Genomic DNA, 17,534 nt, shown 5'->3' with positions numbered 1-17,534 from the left:
GCGGACCGTTCGACCAGTCACTGAGTAGGACTGTGGACCCCTCGGGAGTCCTCAGAAGGAAGAGAAAGTGCAAAGGCCGTGGGGTGGGAATGCTCTTGACAGGCATGTGTGGCTAAAGCCCAGATGAAGCCAGAGGTGAGGTCTGGGGTGTTTTAAAAGCGTATGTGACACTGTTCCCATGGAGAGCTGGAGTCTGTGCCCCTGCCCCTTGAACCCGGGCTCTTTGATTGCTTGACCAATAGACTACAGTGGAATTCACGTTAGGATAGTTGCTGGGCTCAGGCCTTAAGAGACTGGCAGCTTCTACCTCCTGTGTGGGGGTTGTTTCTTGTTGTTTTTTCGCTTTTTAATAGTTGCTCTTACAACTCAGCCACCATGCTGTGTGGAAGCCCAAACAGCCGGTGGAGAAGAATTGAGGCACCCCAGTTGTCAGCCCCAGCTGGGCTCCCTGACCAGCCAGCACCAATTTGCCAGCCATGGGAGTGCACCATCTTGGAAATGGATCGCCTATCCCAGTTGAGTGGCCCCCCTGACACCACGTAGAACAGGGACGGGCCTTCCCTGCCAAGCCCTGCCCCAGGCAGACACATAAGCACCACAAATGCATTGGGGTGGTTTGTTACGCAGCAGTAGATACCATAACAAGGGCTGCAGGGTAGACTAGGGCAAGATCCTGAAGGGCCTTGTAAGCCAGGGTAGGAATTTTGGGTTTTGTTTAATTGTGATGAACAGCCATTAGAGGCCAGTGAGCAGCGGAGTGCCTGCAGGGGGACACGGGAAGCAGCAGGGGGCTAAGGAGGCGGCCCCTGCAATGGTCCAGCTGAGGGGTGGGCCGCCATGGAGGGAGGGGTTAGAAGTAGTGGATTCTGGGTAGAGGTTTAAGCAGGGTGGATGGGATATGCTGAGGGAGTGGATGTAGAAAGGGGTCCACAATTTGGGGTCCACACAAGTGCTTGTGTGGCGATCACCTCCTGGGGCGAGAACAGCTCGTTCAGGGGGCTGCCAAGAGATGGTCCAGATGAGGGGTGACTGCTGAGCCAGGGAGTGTGCAGAGACGGAAGGGGTGGATTTGAAGGGAGTCAGAGGTAAGCTGGATGGCACTTGGGAAGGGGAAGATGGGACACAAAGGGAAACTGAGGCAGCCCAGCATGGAGCTGTTCCCTTTCTGCTGCTGCTCCCTCAGCCCTGCTCTCGCGTCCCCGAATCCCACGTGAGGCTGTGTCTCACTGCCGATGGCTTCCTGGCTTCCCTGGGGCATCTGTAACGTGGCTGCCAGCAGAGCCCCGAGGGGCACAGTGAGCAGACGGTAGTGAGCTGGGTTGGCGCTTCCCCCTTAGGGGGTCTGGTTGGGGGAGGCACCCTGGGCAGCTTCTGGGGGGGCGGTTGGGCATCACCGGGCATCCCACCCCCACGAGCTGGCCGCAGGCCAGTAGCCCTGACCTGGCAGAGGCCGGACAGCACCCAGCACCCAGCACCCACGAGACTTGGGAGGGCCTCCTCCCCTGCTTGAGGACAGACATTACGCCAAAGTTTCCACCTCCTGTGACCCTCAGACGGAGCTAAGGGACACCTGTAGCTGCAAGGCAAGTCTTCAGGGCCCCAGACAAGGACTGGGGGTGGTTCACAGTGGTTGGCCACCTTCTGTGCCGAGAAATGACCCTAGAAACTAGAGATGTCCTCCCTGTGCAAATGCGTTTTTAAGCTTCAAGAAGGAATTGCATGTTAATCAGGCATTAAAACAGGCTGTGGAATAGTTAATGGCATAGGAAGATGTTGCATGGGGGACAAGGCAGCTGCGAAACGGTGAGTACATCCTGATCTCGATTATCACTCCTCAGCCTCCGACCCAGGCAGGCACACGATCTGGAGTTTGGAATGGCATGCTCTCAGATTTTAACCATGGGTGGGTTAGGGTAGCTTTTATTTTCTTCAGGCTTTTCGTACTTCCTGACAGTTCTGCAGAAAACATGTATTCATTCTAGCATCACACCCCCCCAAAAAATTCTTATCAAATTGTGTAAATAACTTAGACTAGAAAGTCTGCTGCTTAATAAAAAGGCATCAGTGATCAGAATAGAGAATTTGAAAAGATAAAGAATCTCCGCCCAGAAGGCACTACAGGAAGAGGCTATTTTTAAAGCTAAAAATTGTTTACTTTTCTCATTTTTCTGTTCTCAATTCTAGAACTGGTATTTTTGGGATTTTGTTTAAATTGTACGAATTTTTCTGTCCTGGCTCTTACTCCTGATTAATGTGTGTGTGTGGGGGGGGGGGATTATTTTTCCTTCATAAAAAGAAAAAACTAACTTAAGCCGCTTCTGATTTGGAGGTGGTCCTTTAGTGACCTTTCCTGGGGGTCAGTGAACCTCAGCCCCAGCTCAGGCCTAGAGCCAGCTGGGTGGGCTGGGGGTCTCTGTGGTATTTGCTGATCCCAAGTCATGTGCTGAGGTGAGAAATAGTGCAGGGTTATACCAGCCTGGGAGAAACTGTCTCTGTTTCCTCATCTGAATAATGGAGTTAATGGTATATATTTATGACAAATTCAGGGCGAGTGTGTAAACGGCAGTTCTCTTTCCAGGGTGGTCACCTTGGAGCTCCCCACATGCTTTGGGGGCCGCTGTGGAAACTCCAGCCTGGAGGAAGCATGGAACAGAGGAATGAGGGGCCCACGCAAGCTGGTTTTTGGCTTCCCTGTGCCGTGACATGGGAAATTCCTCGACTGTGCTGAGAGTCAGTTTCTACATCTGTAAAATGGGGATGATATTCTGTTCCTCACGGCTTATTACATAGGTAAGTAGGTTAGGAGCAGGGCCTACCCAGGGGTAGATGGCACACAGCAGCTGTGACATATTCCTGGCGGTCAGTGGATGCCCGCGTTTCCCCACTGAACCTTCTTGGAAGCGGAGTTGGTATCTGCCCACCCCTCACGAGGGGAGCCGGGCAGGGTCCTAAGCCAGGTCCCCCTCCCTCCTTTCTGCTATAAGTACAGCCATCTCAGGATAAAGGCTGGAGCCCACGGCAGGTTTTCCCATCAGGCTTTTATTATAAAGAAGGTTCCAGAGCATCCCAGCCTCCCCCTCCAGCCCAGCCCCAAGGTCTGCGACCTGTCCCAGCACTGGCTGGGTCAGCCCCAGCCAGCCGCTTCTGGCAGAACAGAAAGGACGGTGTTCTCAGGGCGCAGGGGGTCTCTGCCAGGTCTGCCTGTCCCCTGGAACAGTCATTTCCAGTGTTGCGCTGGGAGCCCCTCGGGACCCCTCCCCGGGTCCTCTGCACTAGTGGCAGCTATTCACAGTTGGCGCGCGATAAGTTTTTTAATATATAAAAGCTTTTTTTTAAAAAAAACAACAAAAAAAAGTGGTGCTCTCTTTAGAAACACTTCCAGCAAGATCAAGTAGCCCAGCTACAGCCTCGGTGCAACTCAGCCCCCTCCCCTCCCTCGAGACCAGGATCGCCCAGCACCTGTCCCCTCGGCCCCTGCCCGCCTGGCTCCCAGGGCAGCACAGAGCCTCCCGCGGGCGGTGGATGCTGCCCACTGAGCCAGCGGCCGCTCAAGAACAGAACCCTGACACTGCTGGATGGCGTGTGGCCAGGGTCCTCTGCAGGTGAGTAGAGAAGGGGACGACATTTTGGTGGTTGAAGAAGTGGAAACCAGCTGAGGGCTGGTTCAAGGGGCCTCCCCTCCACCGGGTAGGATGAGGTAGTGTTTCCGGCTGCGACCTCAGGGCCGGGCGGCCTCTTCGCCCATCGGTGGGTTCGTTAGCACTGGGCCGTGCAGGGCAGAGCAAGTGGGGTGCCGTCCAGGCTGTGCTGGGTGGACGGTGGGAGCCTTACCGGGGAACGGCTGCAGCATTTGAGCCCCCAGCCCAGAGCCGGGTCTGGGGGCAGGTGAGAGGGGACGGTGCCCAAGGGGCCAGGGCTGGGGGCTCCGCTGGCTGGCTCAGAGAGGCCCCTCGTGCTGCGTCGTTTCCCAGCCGGAGTTCGAGGCACTGGGGACAAAGCGAAGTCGAGGGAGGGCGCCCGTCCTGCCGTCCCCCAGGCTCAGGCCTCGCTGTAGCACTCGTAGATGTTGTCCTCCATCAGGGCCACCACCTGCTCAAACTTGTGCTGCAGCTGCGTCCTCCGGGCTGTGGGGTTTGCCTCCAGGGCGCTCATGATCTGAGGGGGAAGTGGAGGGAGCTGGGCCAAAGCCCGGGCCCAGGACCCCCGGGTCCCACTGCACATCCTGGGGGAGAACACACCGCCTGGATTTCCACTGCTGGTGGCCACCCCCAAAGCGGAAACGTCCTGGGGGTATGAATGCCTGAGACGGACCCTCACCCTGGGTTTGTTTCCCTGAGCAGGTGGCAGTGAGCAGGGCTGACATGGGGGCATCGTAGCTCCGAGGGGGGCCTCGCACTGGGGGCTACTCACCTGTGGGCGATACCTCTTGGCGTATTTATAAATCTCTGCCATGGCCACGTTGGTGTTGAACTCATTCTGGTATTTCTGTGAGGAAAGACAAGGTGGAAGTCGGAGAGAGGTTGACTCCATGGTCAAAACCAGGCCCAGCCCAGCCCAGCCTCGCTGCTTAAACACAGCCCCTCGCTGACGGTCAAGTCCCGCCCTGTCCCGCCCCGCAAGGTCCCCGCGGCGCACCCGTGACTCCTCCGCCAGGTGCGCGTTCATTTCCTGCTCGCTGAGCGGAGTCATGTCATGGATCTGTTTGTAGTAGCGCTGCACGATCTTCCGGTACTCGGGGATCTCCTTGGCGTAGAGGAGCTTGTTGGTTGGCGAGTCCTGGGCAGAGAGGAATGAGGGATTAAGACACAGACTCGTTTTCTCCTGGATGAGCCCTCGTCTCTCCTGCCACACAAACGAGCCCATCACTGAACGTCCCCGCCCTGCGGGCTTTGGACCAGGGACCCCCACCCCTCTCCTCTCCGCCCTTGTGCTTGGAACCCCTGCCCTATTTTCTACGGAAGTGTCAGGGTGATGACCTCGAGGGGGGCCGACTTCTGGGGGACGTGCATGGGCTTGTGCCAGCTCTCTGACACGCAGGCTGTTTCGTTTGTATCCTTGCTTAGGGATATGGGTCTTGGTGGCTAAGATTTCTGGAAGCCTGACTGCTGTCTCAGTGGAATATTTCCCACCACATGTTTCCTACGCCTGAAAGCAAAACGTGCCAAGTATGTTCCCAGTTCTCTGTCATGGGCGTCCTGCTTTCCGAGATAGTGTGTGAGAGGTGACGGCATTTTCTGCCTCTCGTGGCCTCTCTCTGAAAGTCATGGGCTAAACACAGGGCCAGGCACCGGCCCTCCTGCAGGGGCAGGTCTAACTCTACCATTTCATTAACGCTCACAGCCTCCCTGCCCGGCCCAGGCCCTTCCCTCTGCCTGGAATGCCGCTGTCTCTCCTCCGAGCCTGCTAAAGCCAGCTGGGTCCTCTCCCTGCAGACAGATGCCTCAGGGGTCTCCCTCCTGCATGTATTCAAAGGTCTTGGTCACTTGGGCCCCCCTCTGCCCACCCCTTCACTCAGTGCCCACTGGATGGCTCTTGACCATCAGGGCTGCCGCCCGGAGCCCACGGGTCTCCGATGGTGTGCCAGACCACACAGGCTTTCCACGTTCACTCTGGCTTCTCCCGGCCTGGCTCCACGGCCTCGGCGTTGGGAACTGGTGCGGGGCACACCTGAGGCGGCTGCAGCCAGTCTGCAGCCACGTAGTTTGACTGTGGGTGGCGGTTTCTGGGAGTCCCCCCCGCTTCTGATGACTGCGTTCATTCCCACGCCCCCCAGATCTGAGCTCTTTTGGTTCCCTTTCCAGGAAGATCTCCGTCCCCATCAGCACCAGGTGGCCTGCCCAGGAGCAGCTGACCTTGCCCAGCTGCAGGTCCGAGATGGAACAGGCGTCGATGAAGGCCTGTGCGATGACTGAGAGGCAGGCATCGATGTGGTCTGTCTTCTCGATGTCAAAGACAAACTGTGGGTTTTTTAGGATGTTCACCCAGAACCGGAGAGGAAGGCTGTGGGACAGAGAGTGACAGGGGCAGCGGCGTGAGCCCCCTCCCCGGGGGTGGGCAGCGGAGGCAGTGGTTGCCGAGGGGGCTTGGGACAGGCTGGCTTTGCCCCTCGAGGCCAGCGGAGACTAGTCACAGGACGGAACCTCTGGAAACCTCGGTTTGCTCCCCCACAAATGCGGCTGATGGCCATCCCCGGCCGGCTGGGGCAGCAGAGGGGCTGGGAGCCGGGTTTCCTGTGTGGAGAGGGCCACGGGCTGCGGCAGGAGCTGCAAGGCCTGACTTCACCCTTGCTGCCCGCCCCACCCCTGCAGAGTCGCCCGCTCTCACGCAGCAGCCTGGAGCCAGCGAGACAGTCCTGGTTCCCATTAGAACCCCCGCCCTGCCCCCGCCTCACAGCCCATGGCTCCTCCTCCAGCCCCTGCATGGCTGCGGGAAGTCCATCATTAGCTGGGTCACCAGGCAAACCGAGGGAGGGAAGAGGCCTGGATCCTTAGCCTCAGGGGGCCAGAGGGTTGGTAACACCCTCCTCCCCAGTGACTGGGCAGCCTGGGACATACAGACCCCCCACCCCACCCCAACCAGAGCTCTGAGCAGCCCCTGCAACTACACAGAAACTTCTAGGTCTGCGGCATGTTTTTCTGAGGGTTAGGCTAAGGTTTTCAACAACTTCTTGTTGGGGTTTGTGACCATGAAAAGCTAAACCGTGCCTCAAAGGAGGGATGTGATCGGGGGCAGGAACATCTCCACGAGCCTCAGTGTGCTCATCTGTAAAACGGAGCTGATGGTGCCCACCGCAGAGGGGTGGAGGAGAGTGATGGTAAGGGCAAAACTTAGACAATGCTCACTTTTAGTTAATTCTTACAATTAAAGTGGGTTACTTTTACTGCCCTGGTTTTATAGCTAGGAGAAACTAAAGCACAGAGAGGTTAAGTCACTTACCCAAGGTCACACAGCTTGGTATGGCATAAGGGATTGAACCCAGGCCGGTGGGCTGAGAGACCAGGCTCTGAACCCCCGCGCCACTGCTGCCCCCAATGATAGAGTGAAGCCACACAGCCCTCCCCCCTGGCCTCCCACCCACACCACACTGGCCCACCACCTGTTGGTCTTCCAGATGTGTAGGGTGTCAGGGTCTGAGATCCCCCTCTTCTCTGCTTGCTCTTCCAGGAAGTCAAAGAAGTACTTGACAGCCAGTGGGGGCTTGTCTTCACGGATACTCAGAATGGCCTTGAACAGGTCATCCAGAAACTTCTGCAGCGTGCCCTGCATGGAAGGAGGTGGCCGTCGTCAGCCCAGGACCACACAGAGGGGGGTAAGCAGGCACCTCAGGGGAGCCCGTGGTGCTGGGACTGAGCAGTGCTGGGTGAATGGGGAAGCTACGTGGCATCGGGCTGGTCATCTAACCTCTCTGGGCCTCGGTCTTCCTGTCTGTGAAACAGGTTAGTGCAACCTACCCCACAAGGGTGTTGGAAGGACTGAGACACAGAGCAGGGGATTGCTGGGCTGGAGTGTGAGCTCTCAGGCGCCCACTCTGCTGCCCCAGCCGTGTGGCCTTGGGGGCATCACTGGGCCTCTGCTGCCCTCCATGTCACACGGGCTGATAGAGAAGTTGTCATCGGGCACCCTTCATGCTGGGAGCAAACCCCTCCTCAGCTGGGACCCAAAGCCCTCAGCCTCTCGCCCCAGAGCCTGGCTGGCCCCACAGGGGAAGCACTGTCCCCCTCACCCCAAGTGTGTGCTCACAGCTGACCCACTGGAGTGAGGACACAGAGATGAGGGTGGGCCCACCTTGGTGGACAGCAGGCGGGTCAGGTAGATCTCTGGTAGCACCTTCTTGCGGTGGCTCTGCCGGTGGGACTTCTTGGGCTCTGCCAGCTCATCCGTGGGCAGCACCTGGGAGGCCGGGGCAGTGGTCAGTGCTGGCGCCAGGCACCATCCCCGGCCGCCCGTGGGCACTGGGCTCTCTTTGTGGTGCACGCGAGCTACCCTGGGTCCCGTTCCTGCTCCCCACTCCAGCCTTTCCCAGGGCCTGCAAGCACTGCCCCCAGAGGCCCAGGGTGGCAGGAAGCCAAGTCGACACCCAGGGAAGGGCGGGCACGCCCAGGGCCGGAGGCAGGGCACTCACCAAATGGAAATACTTCTCTGTGTCCAAGTCTTTCACTGCGAGAGGGAAAACACACACAATAAACGAGAGAGGAGTGGGGGGAGAGAGAAACAGAAATGGAGACCAAAAGATGGACAAAGAAACTGAGCTCCATGGACAGAGCGAAACGGACATGTGGAGAGAACAAGGCACAGAGAGAGAAATGCAAAGTAAGAGAGCTGAGAGCGAGATCCAGAGACACACGCAGAGAATGAGGTAGAGAGAGAAAGACAGAGGCATTGACAGACGGAAACATCCACCAGGTGACGGCAGGAGCAGGGAGACGGTCACGGCCCCCGAGTAGGACAGGGCGGCGGCCCTCACCCCCCAGCCCAGACCTCACTGGGAGAGACCCGAGAGCCTGCTCCTTGCCTCCGGAGGGAACCCCGAGACCCAGAGGAGCCTAGGACCCCAGGCCTGGGGCATCTGAAGGTATGGATGGGATGTTTGAGGAGGGGACACAGGCCAAAGCCCACATGGCCTCTTGAAATCACATCCCACCCTCCTGGGGCCTCTCTCTGCTGCCTGCAGGAATCCAGCGCCGAGAGGCCTGGCCACAGGCCCTGCCAAGCAGCCCTGCGGCAGGGGGGCCCGCCACCCCCCCCCCCCAGCAGGGAGCCTCAGCCCGGCCCAGCCCCGCCCCTCGAAGCCTCAGCTTCCCCACTGGGGCCGCTCAGAAGGGGCCCTCCCCACATCCACCAGCACTACCTCGGCCCAGGGTGTTGTCCTTCTTGTCTGTGAGGCTCATGGCCAGGGAGGCACCTTCAGGGATCTGAGGGGGAGAGAGGCCGAGGTCAGAGGTCGGGGGACAGGGAGGTTGGGAGTGGTGGGAGGTGGGTGGAGCCGGGGCCCACCTTGTAGTGGGCCAGCGTGTTGAGCTTCTTGCGGCCGTCCTCGACCACCGAGGTGTCGTCCAGGTCCCGCAGGATGTAGCTCTGCGTGCTCGAGGCGAACCACTCTGCGGGCAGGGGGAAGGGCATCAGGGCTGGGAGCAGGGGCCGCGGGGAGGCAGGCCCCCAGCGGGCCACACGGGGAGAGAACCGGGGGCACCCACACCTGTCTCTGAGCCTCTACTCGCCCATCTGGGAGACGGGAAGGGGAGAGGGTGCCGGGCACAGAGCAGGAGCTCTGGAAAGGCCTCATCCTCAGGGCTATCACTGGGATCTCAGAGCTGCTGGGGCAGCAGCCTGCATCGGCCTCCCACCGCAGGCCCTGTCTCCCCGCCCCGCCCCACACAGAGCTCCCGGCAGCTGATTGATCTGTCTGCACGTCCCCAGAGCCACAGCTAGCGCACATCTGATGAGCGGCGCGAGTGTGTGCGCCCAAGGCAGGAGCCTGCGCTGCTGAAGCAGCCCCACGCCTGCCGCCCCTGCCCTACCCTGCCCACCTAGGTCGACGTCCTCGGCACGTGGCCACTGGGAGTAGGGCACGTTCTTGCAGAAGGCTTCCAAGATCTTCTCCTTCACCTGCGTCAGCGTGTCTGTGTCCATGGCCCGCACGCTCAGCGAGTCCATACCGCAGCCCTGGAAGGACACGTTCAGATTCTGCAGGAGAGAGGGGGAGGGTCAGCGGGCAACCACCGGGCCCTGGAGGGGAGACAGCCTGCGGGGGGTGGGGGGGGGCGGGCAGCAGTGGAGCCGGGACTCTCCGGGGGTGCGGGACCCCTCCCTGCCCGCCCGCCCGGCTCACCCGGGGCTTGGCCTCGATGTTCTCCCGCAGCAGCCACTCCTCGTTGAGCGTGTAGCGGGCCTTGCCTGTGATGGCGTCGATGGAGCCCTTGTTGATCTGCTGCTTGATGGCGCACAGGAGCAGGAAGAACGGCTCCCCCACCGTCTCCTGCGGAAGGTGCGCGCCTGTCAGAGGCTGAGGCCAGACTGCCTGGCCCAGCCCCTGGCCTCCAGCCCACACTCCAGAGTCCGGCCCCAACCTGGAATGCCTTCGCTACCCGCTTCTGCCAATACCTCCGTGGCTGCCTGCTTATACCCTCCTTTTGATCCTGGTGCCGCTGCCTCCCATCCCCCACCCAGAGGTGTCTCTGTGGACTCCAAGCTCGAACATCGCCTAATGTGGGTGGCCACATTCATTTCATCCTGCCAGCAACCCTTCCAGGTACGGGGTGTCATTCTCATTGCCGAGACTCAGAGAGGGCAAGCAACCTGCTCAGGGTCACCCAGCAGGGAAGTGGCAGAGCTGGACTCAAAGGCACATCAGGGGGCATATGAGGACTGAGAAAACAATCTTCTGAAACAATGCCACTGACAGAGCCTCTGTTCCGTCCTGGGCTGGCTCTGAGCCCTTGCAGGAAGTCAGGCCTTCTCTGAGCCTCAGTTTCCCCATCTGTATAATGGATCCTATGGGGCTGTCCCTGCGCCCTCTGAGCCCCCCATTCCACATCTGCACAAAGAACATGATAATCCCTTCGGCAGAGTTGGCATGAGAATAAAATGAAATCAGGTCTAGGCGGCAGCACAGCTGCCCGGCACCCTCACCCTCAGGCAGCTGTACATGCAGATGGACATCCAGTTGGTGAGCATCTTCTCGACCACGGACTCCGTGCGCCTCAGCATGAGCTTGGGGTTCTTGGCGGCCGAGGCGTCGATGAGGTCCACCAGCAGCTCCTTCATGATGCCCGTATAGTACTCGAGCTTGCCGTGGAGCGCAATGGTCATCAGGGAGGCCAGGCTGCACCTGTGGGTGGGCATGGGCTGGGGGCGTCAGCACCACCCGCACCGCAAGGCCCTGGGCTCCGAGGACCACGCAGTGGGGGTTCTGCTGCTACCTTGTCGCTGGATGGACGGGTGAGTGTGACTAAAATCTCGCTGGAGAAAGGGCTACCTTCCCTACCATGCACAGCAACCGCCATGCCCACGAGCCCTGTCCTGGCAAGCAGACCAGGAAGGGGAAGAATGGTGAGGGGGTCTCAGGGCCTCCAACGCCCCAGCACCCAGGGTCTGATGCTGGGGAGATGCCAGCTGCCCCAAGGACATGGTGATTTGGAAACTGGCCCAGCCTTGGATCCAGCCAGGCAGACCCAGGACCGGCTGGGTGGCCTCCAGCAGGCCCCTGCCCTCCCCCAGAGCCTCGCAGCCTGACCTGTCCCGCACTGCGAAGTCCTTCTGTTGCTCCAGTGCGTGGACGAAGACGATGAGGAAGTGCTTGTTGTTGAGCAGCGAGGAGAACAGGCTGATGCCCTCTTCCATGTTGGGCCGGCAGCTCTCGGGGATCTGCAGAAGCATTCAGTGAGGGGGTGTCCACAGAGGTCCAGTGTCTCTGCCTGGCCTAGGAGTCAGCACTTAGGATGTCCTGAATGGCTCCTCAAGTGCTTCCTGGGAGGGGGAGCTCATTACCTTTAGTGGTAGACGCCTCCTACCTCCCTGTGAATGGGAACAGTGGCTCAGTTGAATTGAAAAGTGAAGCTCAGGCAAGGGTGCCTGAAGGCAACCCAGTATCCCTGTGTGAGGTGGGGGGGGGGGGGACCCTCTCACCTTCCATTCTCTAAGCAGCAGGGGGAGTGGGATGTCCAGGGGGACCCAATCCTCTCCCATCTCTACCTATCCTGGGGGTCAGCACGTAGAACACCCTGAATGGCCCCTTGAATACCTCCTGTGATGGAGGACTCACTACCATACAATGGCAGGTTCCTCCCAACTTCCCATGATTAGGATCAATGGGTCAGATGAGCTGGAAAGTGGGGCCCAGAGAGAGATGGGGTTGCCCTGAGGCAGCCCAATGTGTGTGTGTGTGTGTGTGTACGGGTGGAGGGCTACTCACCTTCCACTCTCCCAGCAGTGGGTGGGTCTCCTGCACCAGGGAGCTGCCCGGGGAATTGAGGGTCTGGGAGGGCAGGACGTAACGCTCTTCATAGAGGGAGGAGCACTGTGGAGGCAGACCCCCAGCCCTTCAGCAGGGCCGCAGACTCCCAGCATCTCGGCAGGGCTGCACCTTCCCCTGACGCATGCAGGGGCCACTCGACAAATGCCAAAGCCCACTTTACAAAGGAAGAAGAGGCAGTGGGCCACACCCAGGTGCCATAGGACTCCAGGGGAGAGGGGAGGGGAGTCCTCGGGGGCTTCCTGAAGGAAAAGGAGCAGAAGCAGCATGAGCCCAGGTGTGGCAAAGCTCGAGTGCACGAGGCTGAAGGGGAAGCCACAGTAGCTCTGTGCAGAATGAGGGAAACTGAGGCAGAAATGCCTGCAGGGACCACAATATGGGCTCTCTGTGGCTGCTGCATGGAGAACAGTGTGGACAGGGCCAGCGGAGGCTGCTGGCCACTGGCATAAACACTCCTGACAGGCCAGGGAAGGTGGGGACAAGGCAGCGGCCCCTGGAGCATCACAAGGAGGCATGGAAGGGATGGGACAGAGTCCAGTGGACAGAAGGAGGAGATGTGGAGACCCAGAGAAGCCTCCCTGGGAAGAGGCTCAGAAAGGAGAGGGGCTGGCAGTGAACTGGTGCCTCTACTCACCCCCTGAGAGGGGAGGCATGCCCAGCACCCCCAGGAGAAAAGTGGGCCTGGCCGCCAGCTTCTGTATGGACAATTAAAACATCAGTGGGCAGAGAAGGAAAGAGGGGGAAACTGGGCCCTCCCTCGGCAGGCCAGGGCAGGGGCCCAGGCTGCCACAGGCAGGCGTGCAGGTTTCGTACTGCTCAAGGGGCCCAGGCTGCACTTGTCAAGTTCTCCCATCAGCACAGAAGTGCCCTCTAGGTTCTCAGGGCCCAGGGAGGGGTCGAGGAGCTCCTGAAGTAGCCGGCAGGGGCCCGAACTGACCTTAGGGAAGAAGGTGCGGGTCACAAAGTGCTTGTACTCCAGGAAGGGGATGCCCTGGCTGCGGTTCAGCTCCTTGGTGAGATCCGTCATGTCCGTCTGCAGCTCAGCAAAGCCTGGTATACAGGCAGTGGCTGTGAGTGGATCAGATGGTGAAGCCGAGGCCCAAGGTCCCGCATGGTCGCCACCCGCTACCTTTACGGATTTCCTCTCGGATCTGGGATTCCATCTCCTCCATCTGCAGCAGTGTCTTCTGCCAGTAGCGCTCAGCGCGGCGGCTCTTGGTGCAGAAGACAAACAGGGCTGTGGGCAGCAGAGAGGCGGGTCAGGCCAATGAAAGCCCTTCGGAGAGCATTTGTCGGTACCTGCCCTGTGCAGGGCCTGGGCCTGAAGGGAGAGGTCCTGCCTGCACCCCTCAGCTCCAGCTCCTTGGGGTAGGCGCCTCAGCCTATGGTCCTCTCCTCCCCAGTGGGTTGAAAACTACAGGGCCAAGGGCTTGGGAAACGGCCAGGAAGATAAGGCTCCATGTCCCATTCTTATAATAAGAAATGTGTGTTTGTTTAAAATAGTGATAAACACCTACCCTTCTGAAACTATTCCAAAAAGCTGCAGAGGAAAGAACACTCTCAAACTCATTCTATGAGGCCACCATCACCCTGATACCAAAACCAGACAAAGATACTACAAAAAAAGAAAAATACAGGCCAGTATCACTGATGAACATAGACGCAAAAATCCTCAACAAAATACTACAAACCGAATCCAACAACACATTAAAAGGATCATACACCATGCTCAAGTGGGATTTATCCCAATGATGCAAGGATTTTTCAGTATCTGCAAAAAAAATCAGTGTGATACACCATATTAACAAATTGAGAAATAAAAACCATATGATCATCTCAATAGACGCAGAAAAAGCTTCTGACAAAATTCAACACCTATTTATGATAAAAACTCTCCAGAAAGTGGGCACAGAGGGAACCCACCTCAACATAATAAAGGCCATATATGACAAACCCACAGCAAACATCATCCTCAATGGTGAAAAACTGAAAGCATTTCCTCTAAGATCAGAAACAAGATGATGATGTCCACTCTCGCCACTATTATTCAACATAGTTTTGGAAGTCCTAGCTGCAGCAATCAGAGAAGAAAGGGAAATAAAGGAATCCAAATTGGAAAAGAAGTAGTAAAACTGTCACTGTTTGCAAAGGGCATGATACTATACATAGAAAATCCTAAAGATGCTGCCAGAAAACTACTAGAGCTAATCAATGAATTTGGTAAAGTAGCAGGATACAAAATTAATACACAGAAATCTCTTGCATTGCTATAGAATAACAATGAAAGATCCGAAAGAGAAATCAAGGAAACAAGCCCACTCACCACTGCATAGAAAAGAATAAAATACCTAGGAATAAACCTACCTAAGGAGGCGAAAGACCTATACCCTGAAACCTATCAGACGCTGATAAAAGAAACTGAAGATAACACAAACAGATGGAAAATATACCATGTTCTGGGACTGGAAGAATCAATATTGTGAAAATAACTATACTACCCAAGGCAATCTACAGATTCAATGCAATCCCTATTAAATTACTGATGGCATTTTTCACAGAACTAGAACAAAAAATTTTACGATTTGTATGGAAACACAAAAGACCCCTGAATAGCCAAAACAATCCTGAGAAACAAAGATGGAGCTGGAGGAATCAGGCTCCCTGACTTCAGACTATACTACAAAGCTACAGTAATCAAAACAGTATGGTACTGGCACAAAAACAGAAATACAGATAAATGGAACCGGATAAAAAGCCCAGAGATAAACCCACGCACCTATGATCAATCTATGACAAAGGAGGTAAGACTATATAGTGGAGAAAAGACGGTCTCTTCAATAAGTGGTGCTGGAAAAACTGGACAGCTACATGTAAAAGAAAAACTAGAACATTCTGTAACACTATACACAAAAATAAACTCAAAATGGATTACAGATCTAATGTTAGGCTGGAAACTATAAAACTCTTAAAGGAAAACATAGGCAGAACACTCTGACATAAATCACAGCATTATCTTTTGTGATCCACCTCCTAGAGTAACGAAAAGAAAAAGAAAAACAAACGGGACCTAATTAAACTTAAAAGCTTTTGCACAGCAAAAACAAAAACCCAAAACACCATAAACAAAACAGAAACACAACCCACAGAATGGGAGAAAATATTTGCAAATGAAGTGACCGACAAGGGATTAATCTATAAAATATACAAACAGCTCATGTAGCTCAATATCAAAAAACAAACAACCCAATCAAAAAATGGGTGGAAAATCTAAACACATTTCTTTAGGGAAGACAAACACATGGCCAAAAGCACATGAAAAGATGCTCAACACTGCTAATTATTAGAGAAATGCACATCAGAACTACAATGAGGTATCACCTCACACTGATCAGAATGGCCATCATCAAAAAGTCTACAAACAATAAATGCTGGAGAGGGTGTGGAGAAAAGAGAACCCTCTTGCACTGTTGGTGGGAATGTAAATTGATACAGCCACTATGGAGAACAGTATGGAAGTTCCTTAAAAAACTAAAAACAGAATTACCATATAACCCAGCAATCCCACTCCCAGGCATATATCCAGAGAAAACCATGATTCAAAAAGATACATGCACCCCAATGTTCATTGCAGCACTATTTACAATAGCCAAGACATGGGAGCAACCAAAATGTCCATCAACAGAGGAATGGATAAAGAAAATGTGGTACATATATGCCATGGAATATTACTCAGCCATAAAAAATAATGAAATAATGCCACCTGCAACAACATGGATGGACCTAGAGATGATCATACTAAGTGAAGGACATCAGACAGAGAAAGATAAATATCACGACATCACTTATATGTGGAATCTAAAAAAAAATGATACAAATGAACTTATTTACAAAACAAACAGACTCACAGGCTTTGAAAACAAACTTACAGTTACCAAAGGGGGAAGGTGGGAGGAGGGATAAATTAGGAGTTTGGGATTAACATACACACACGACTATATAAAACAGATAACCAACAAGGACCTATTGTATAGCACACAGTACTGCACTCAACACTCTAATAAATAACCTAGATGGGAAAAGAATCTGAAAAAGAATGGATATATGTTTATGTATAACTAAATCACTTTGCTGTACACTTGAAACTAACACAACAATTTAAATCAACTATAATATAAAATAAAAATTAATTTAAAAAAATTACTTGAGTGAAAAAAATAAAATAGTGGTAAACAGTGGATTTCTCTAGATGAGAGAATTATGGGTGATTTCTGTTCTTCTTCTGCTATTTAGCATTTTCAGTTCTTTCTACAACGACGAGGTATTACTTGTGAATTAAGAAACTTTTAAAAGATTACAAAGCAGTATTATATTATAACCCCTTTCTGGGATGTAACACATCTCTATATATCTCATATAACGAGATGCATAAAATATACATGGGGCTTCCCTGGTGGCGCGGTGCTTAAGAATCCGCCTGCCAATGCAGGTGACACGGGTTCGTGCTCTGGTCGGGAAAGATCCCACATGCCGCGGAGCTACTAAGCCCGTGCGCCATAACTACTGAGCCTGAGCTCTAGAGCCCACAAGCCACAACTACTGACCCTGCATGCCACAACTACTGAAGCCTGCATGCCTAGAGCCCGTGCTCCGAAACAAGAGAAGCCACCGCAATGAGAAGCCCGTGCACCGCAACGAAGAGTAGGCCCCGCTCACCGCAACTAGAGAAAGCCCATGCACAGCAACGAAGACCCAACGCAGCCAAAAAATATGTATAATATTTTTATATATTATATATTCTATCCCAGTTTTCCCTAAATTTTCTACATTGAATATATTACTTTTTTAAAAACAGTTTTATTGAGATATAATGCACATGCCATATAGTCTATCCATGTAAAGCATACAATTGAATGGCTTTTAGTATATTCACAGGGTTGTGTAACCATCACCACTATCTAATTTTAGCACACTTTCCCTGCCCCTTGAAAACCCATAACCACAAGTAGTCAGTCCCCATCCACTCTCCCCCTGCCCCTGGCAACCACTAATTTGCTTTCTGTCTTTATCGATTTGCCTATTCTGGACATTTCATATAAACGGAATCAAACTATGTGATCTTTAATGTCTGGCATCTTTCACTCATCATGACATCCTCAAGGGGCATCCATGCTGTACCATGTGTCAGAACTTCTAAAAAATTACAAAGCAGTACTTATAACGCCTTTCTGAGATACAATATATCTATATATATATATCATACAATGAGATGTATCAAATATATATATTCCTTTATGGCTTAATACTATCCCATGGTATGGATAAACCATACTTTCTTTATCCATTCATCAGCTGATGGACATCTGGGCTGTTGCCACTTTTGGTGATGAATAATGCTGCTATGAACATTCAGGCACAGGTGCTTGTGTGGACATATGTTTTCATTTCTCTCGGGCAGATACCCAGGACGGGGACTGCTGGGTCACACGGTAACTTTATTTAACACGTCAAGGAACTGCCAGAGAGTTTGCCATGGCAATGGCACCATTTAAATTCCCACCAGCAG

The 17,534-nt window shown here is 54.5% G+C and overlaps 1 protein-coding gene across 1 annotated transcript in view; it reads right to left on the bottom strand.

The window, feature by feature from the left end:
- Positions 1 to 3,744: 3,744 nt before the first annotated feature.
- Positions 3,745 to 17,534, bottom strand: part of PLXND1 (plexin D1) — a 51,201-nt gene continuing 37,411 nt past the window's right edge. The window contains exons 21-36 of the mRNA XM_082847637.1: positions 13,101 to 13,208; positions 12,909 to 13,021; positions 11,912 to 12,016; positions 11,234 to 11,364; positions 10,630 to 10,828; positions 9,830 to 9,976; positions 9,528 to 9,684; positions 8,995 to 9,098; positions 8,849 to 8,912; positions 8,123 to 8,157; positions 7,786 to 7,890; positions 7,097 to 7,260; positions 5,853 to 6,000; positions 4,636 to 4,776; positions 4,411 to 4,485; positions 3,745 to 4,155 (exon numbers count right to left, since the gene is read on the bottom strand). Coding sequence (XP_082703763.1) covers positions 4,039 to 4,155; positions 4,411 to 4,485; positions 4,636 to 4,776; positions 5,853 to 6,000; positions 7,097 to 7,260; positions 7,786 to 7,890; positions 8,123 to 8,157; positions 8,849 to 8,912; positions 8,995 to 9,098; positions 9,528 to 9,684; positions 9,830 to 9,976; positions 10,630 to 10,828; positions 11,234 to 11,364; positions 11,912 to 12,016; positions 12,909 to 13,021; positions 13,101 to 13,208 — 1,913 coding nt within the window. The 3' untranslated portion in view covers positions 3,745 to 4,038. The remainder of the gene's footprint in view (positions 4,156 to 4,410; positions 4,486 to 4,635; positions 4,777 to 5,852; positions 6,001 to 7,096; positions 7,261 to 7,785; positions 7,891 to 8,122; positions 8,158 to 8,848; positions 8,913 to 8,994; positions 9,099 to 9,527; positions 9,685 to 9,829; positions 9,977 to 10,629; positions 10,829 to 11,233; positions 11,365 to 11,911; positions 12,017 to 12,908; positions 13,022 to 13,100; positions 13,209 to 17,534) is intronic.

The sequence above is a fragment of the Leucopleurus acutus genome (assembly GCF_964270905.1).
Source record: "Leucopleurus acutus genome assembly, chromosome: 10".
Taxonomy (NCBI): domain Eukaryota; kingdom Metazoa; phylum Chordata; class Mammalia; order Artiodactyla; family Delphinidae; genus Leucopleurus; species Leucopleurus acutus.
This window is presented reverse-complemented; position numbering and strand designations above follow the sequence as displayed.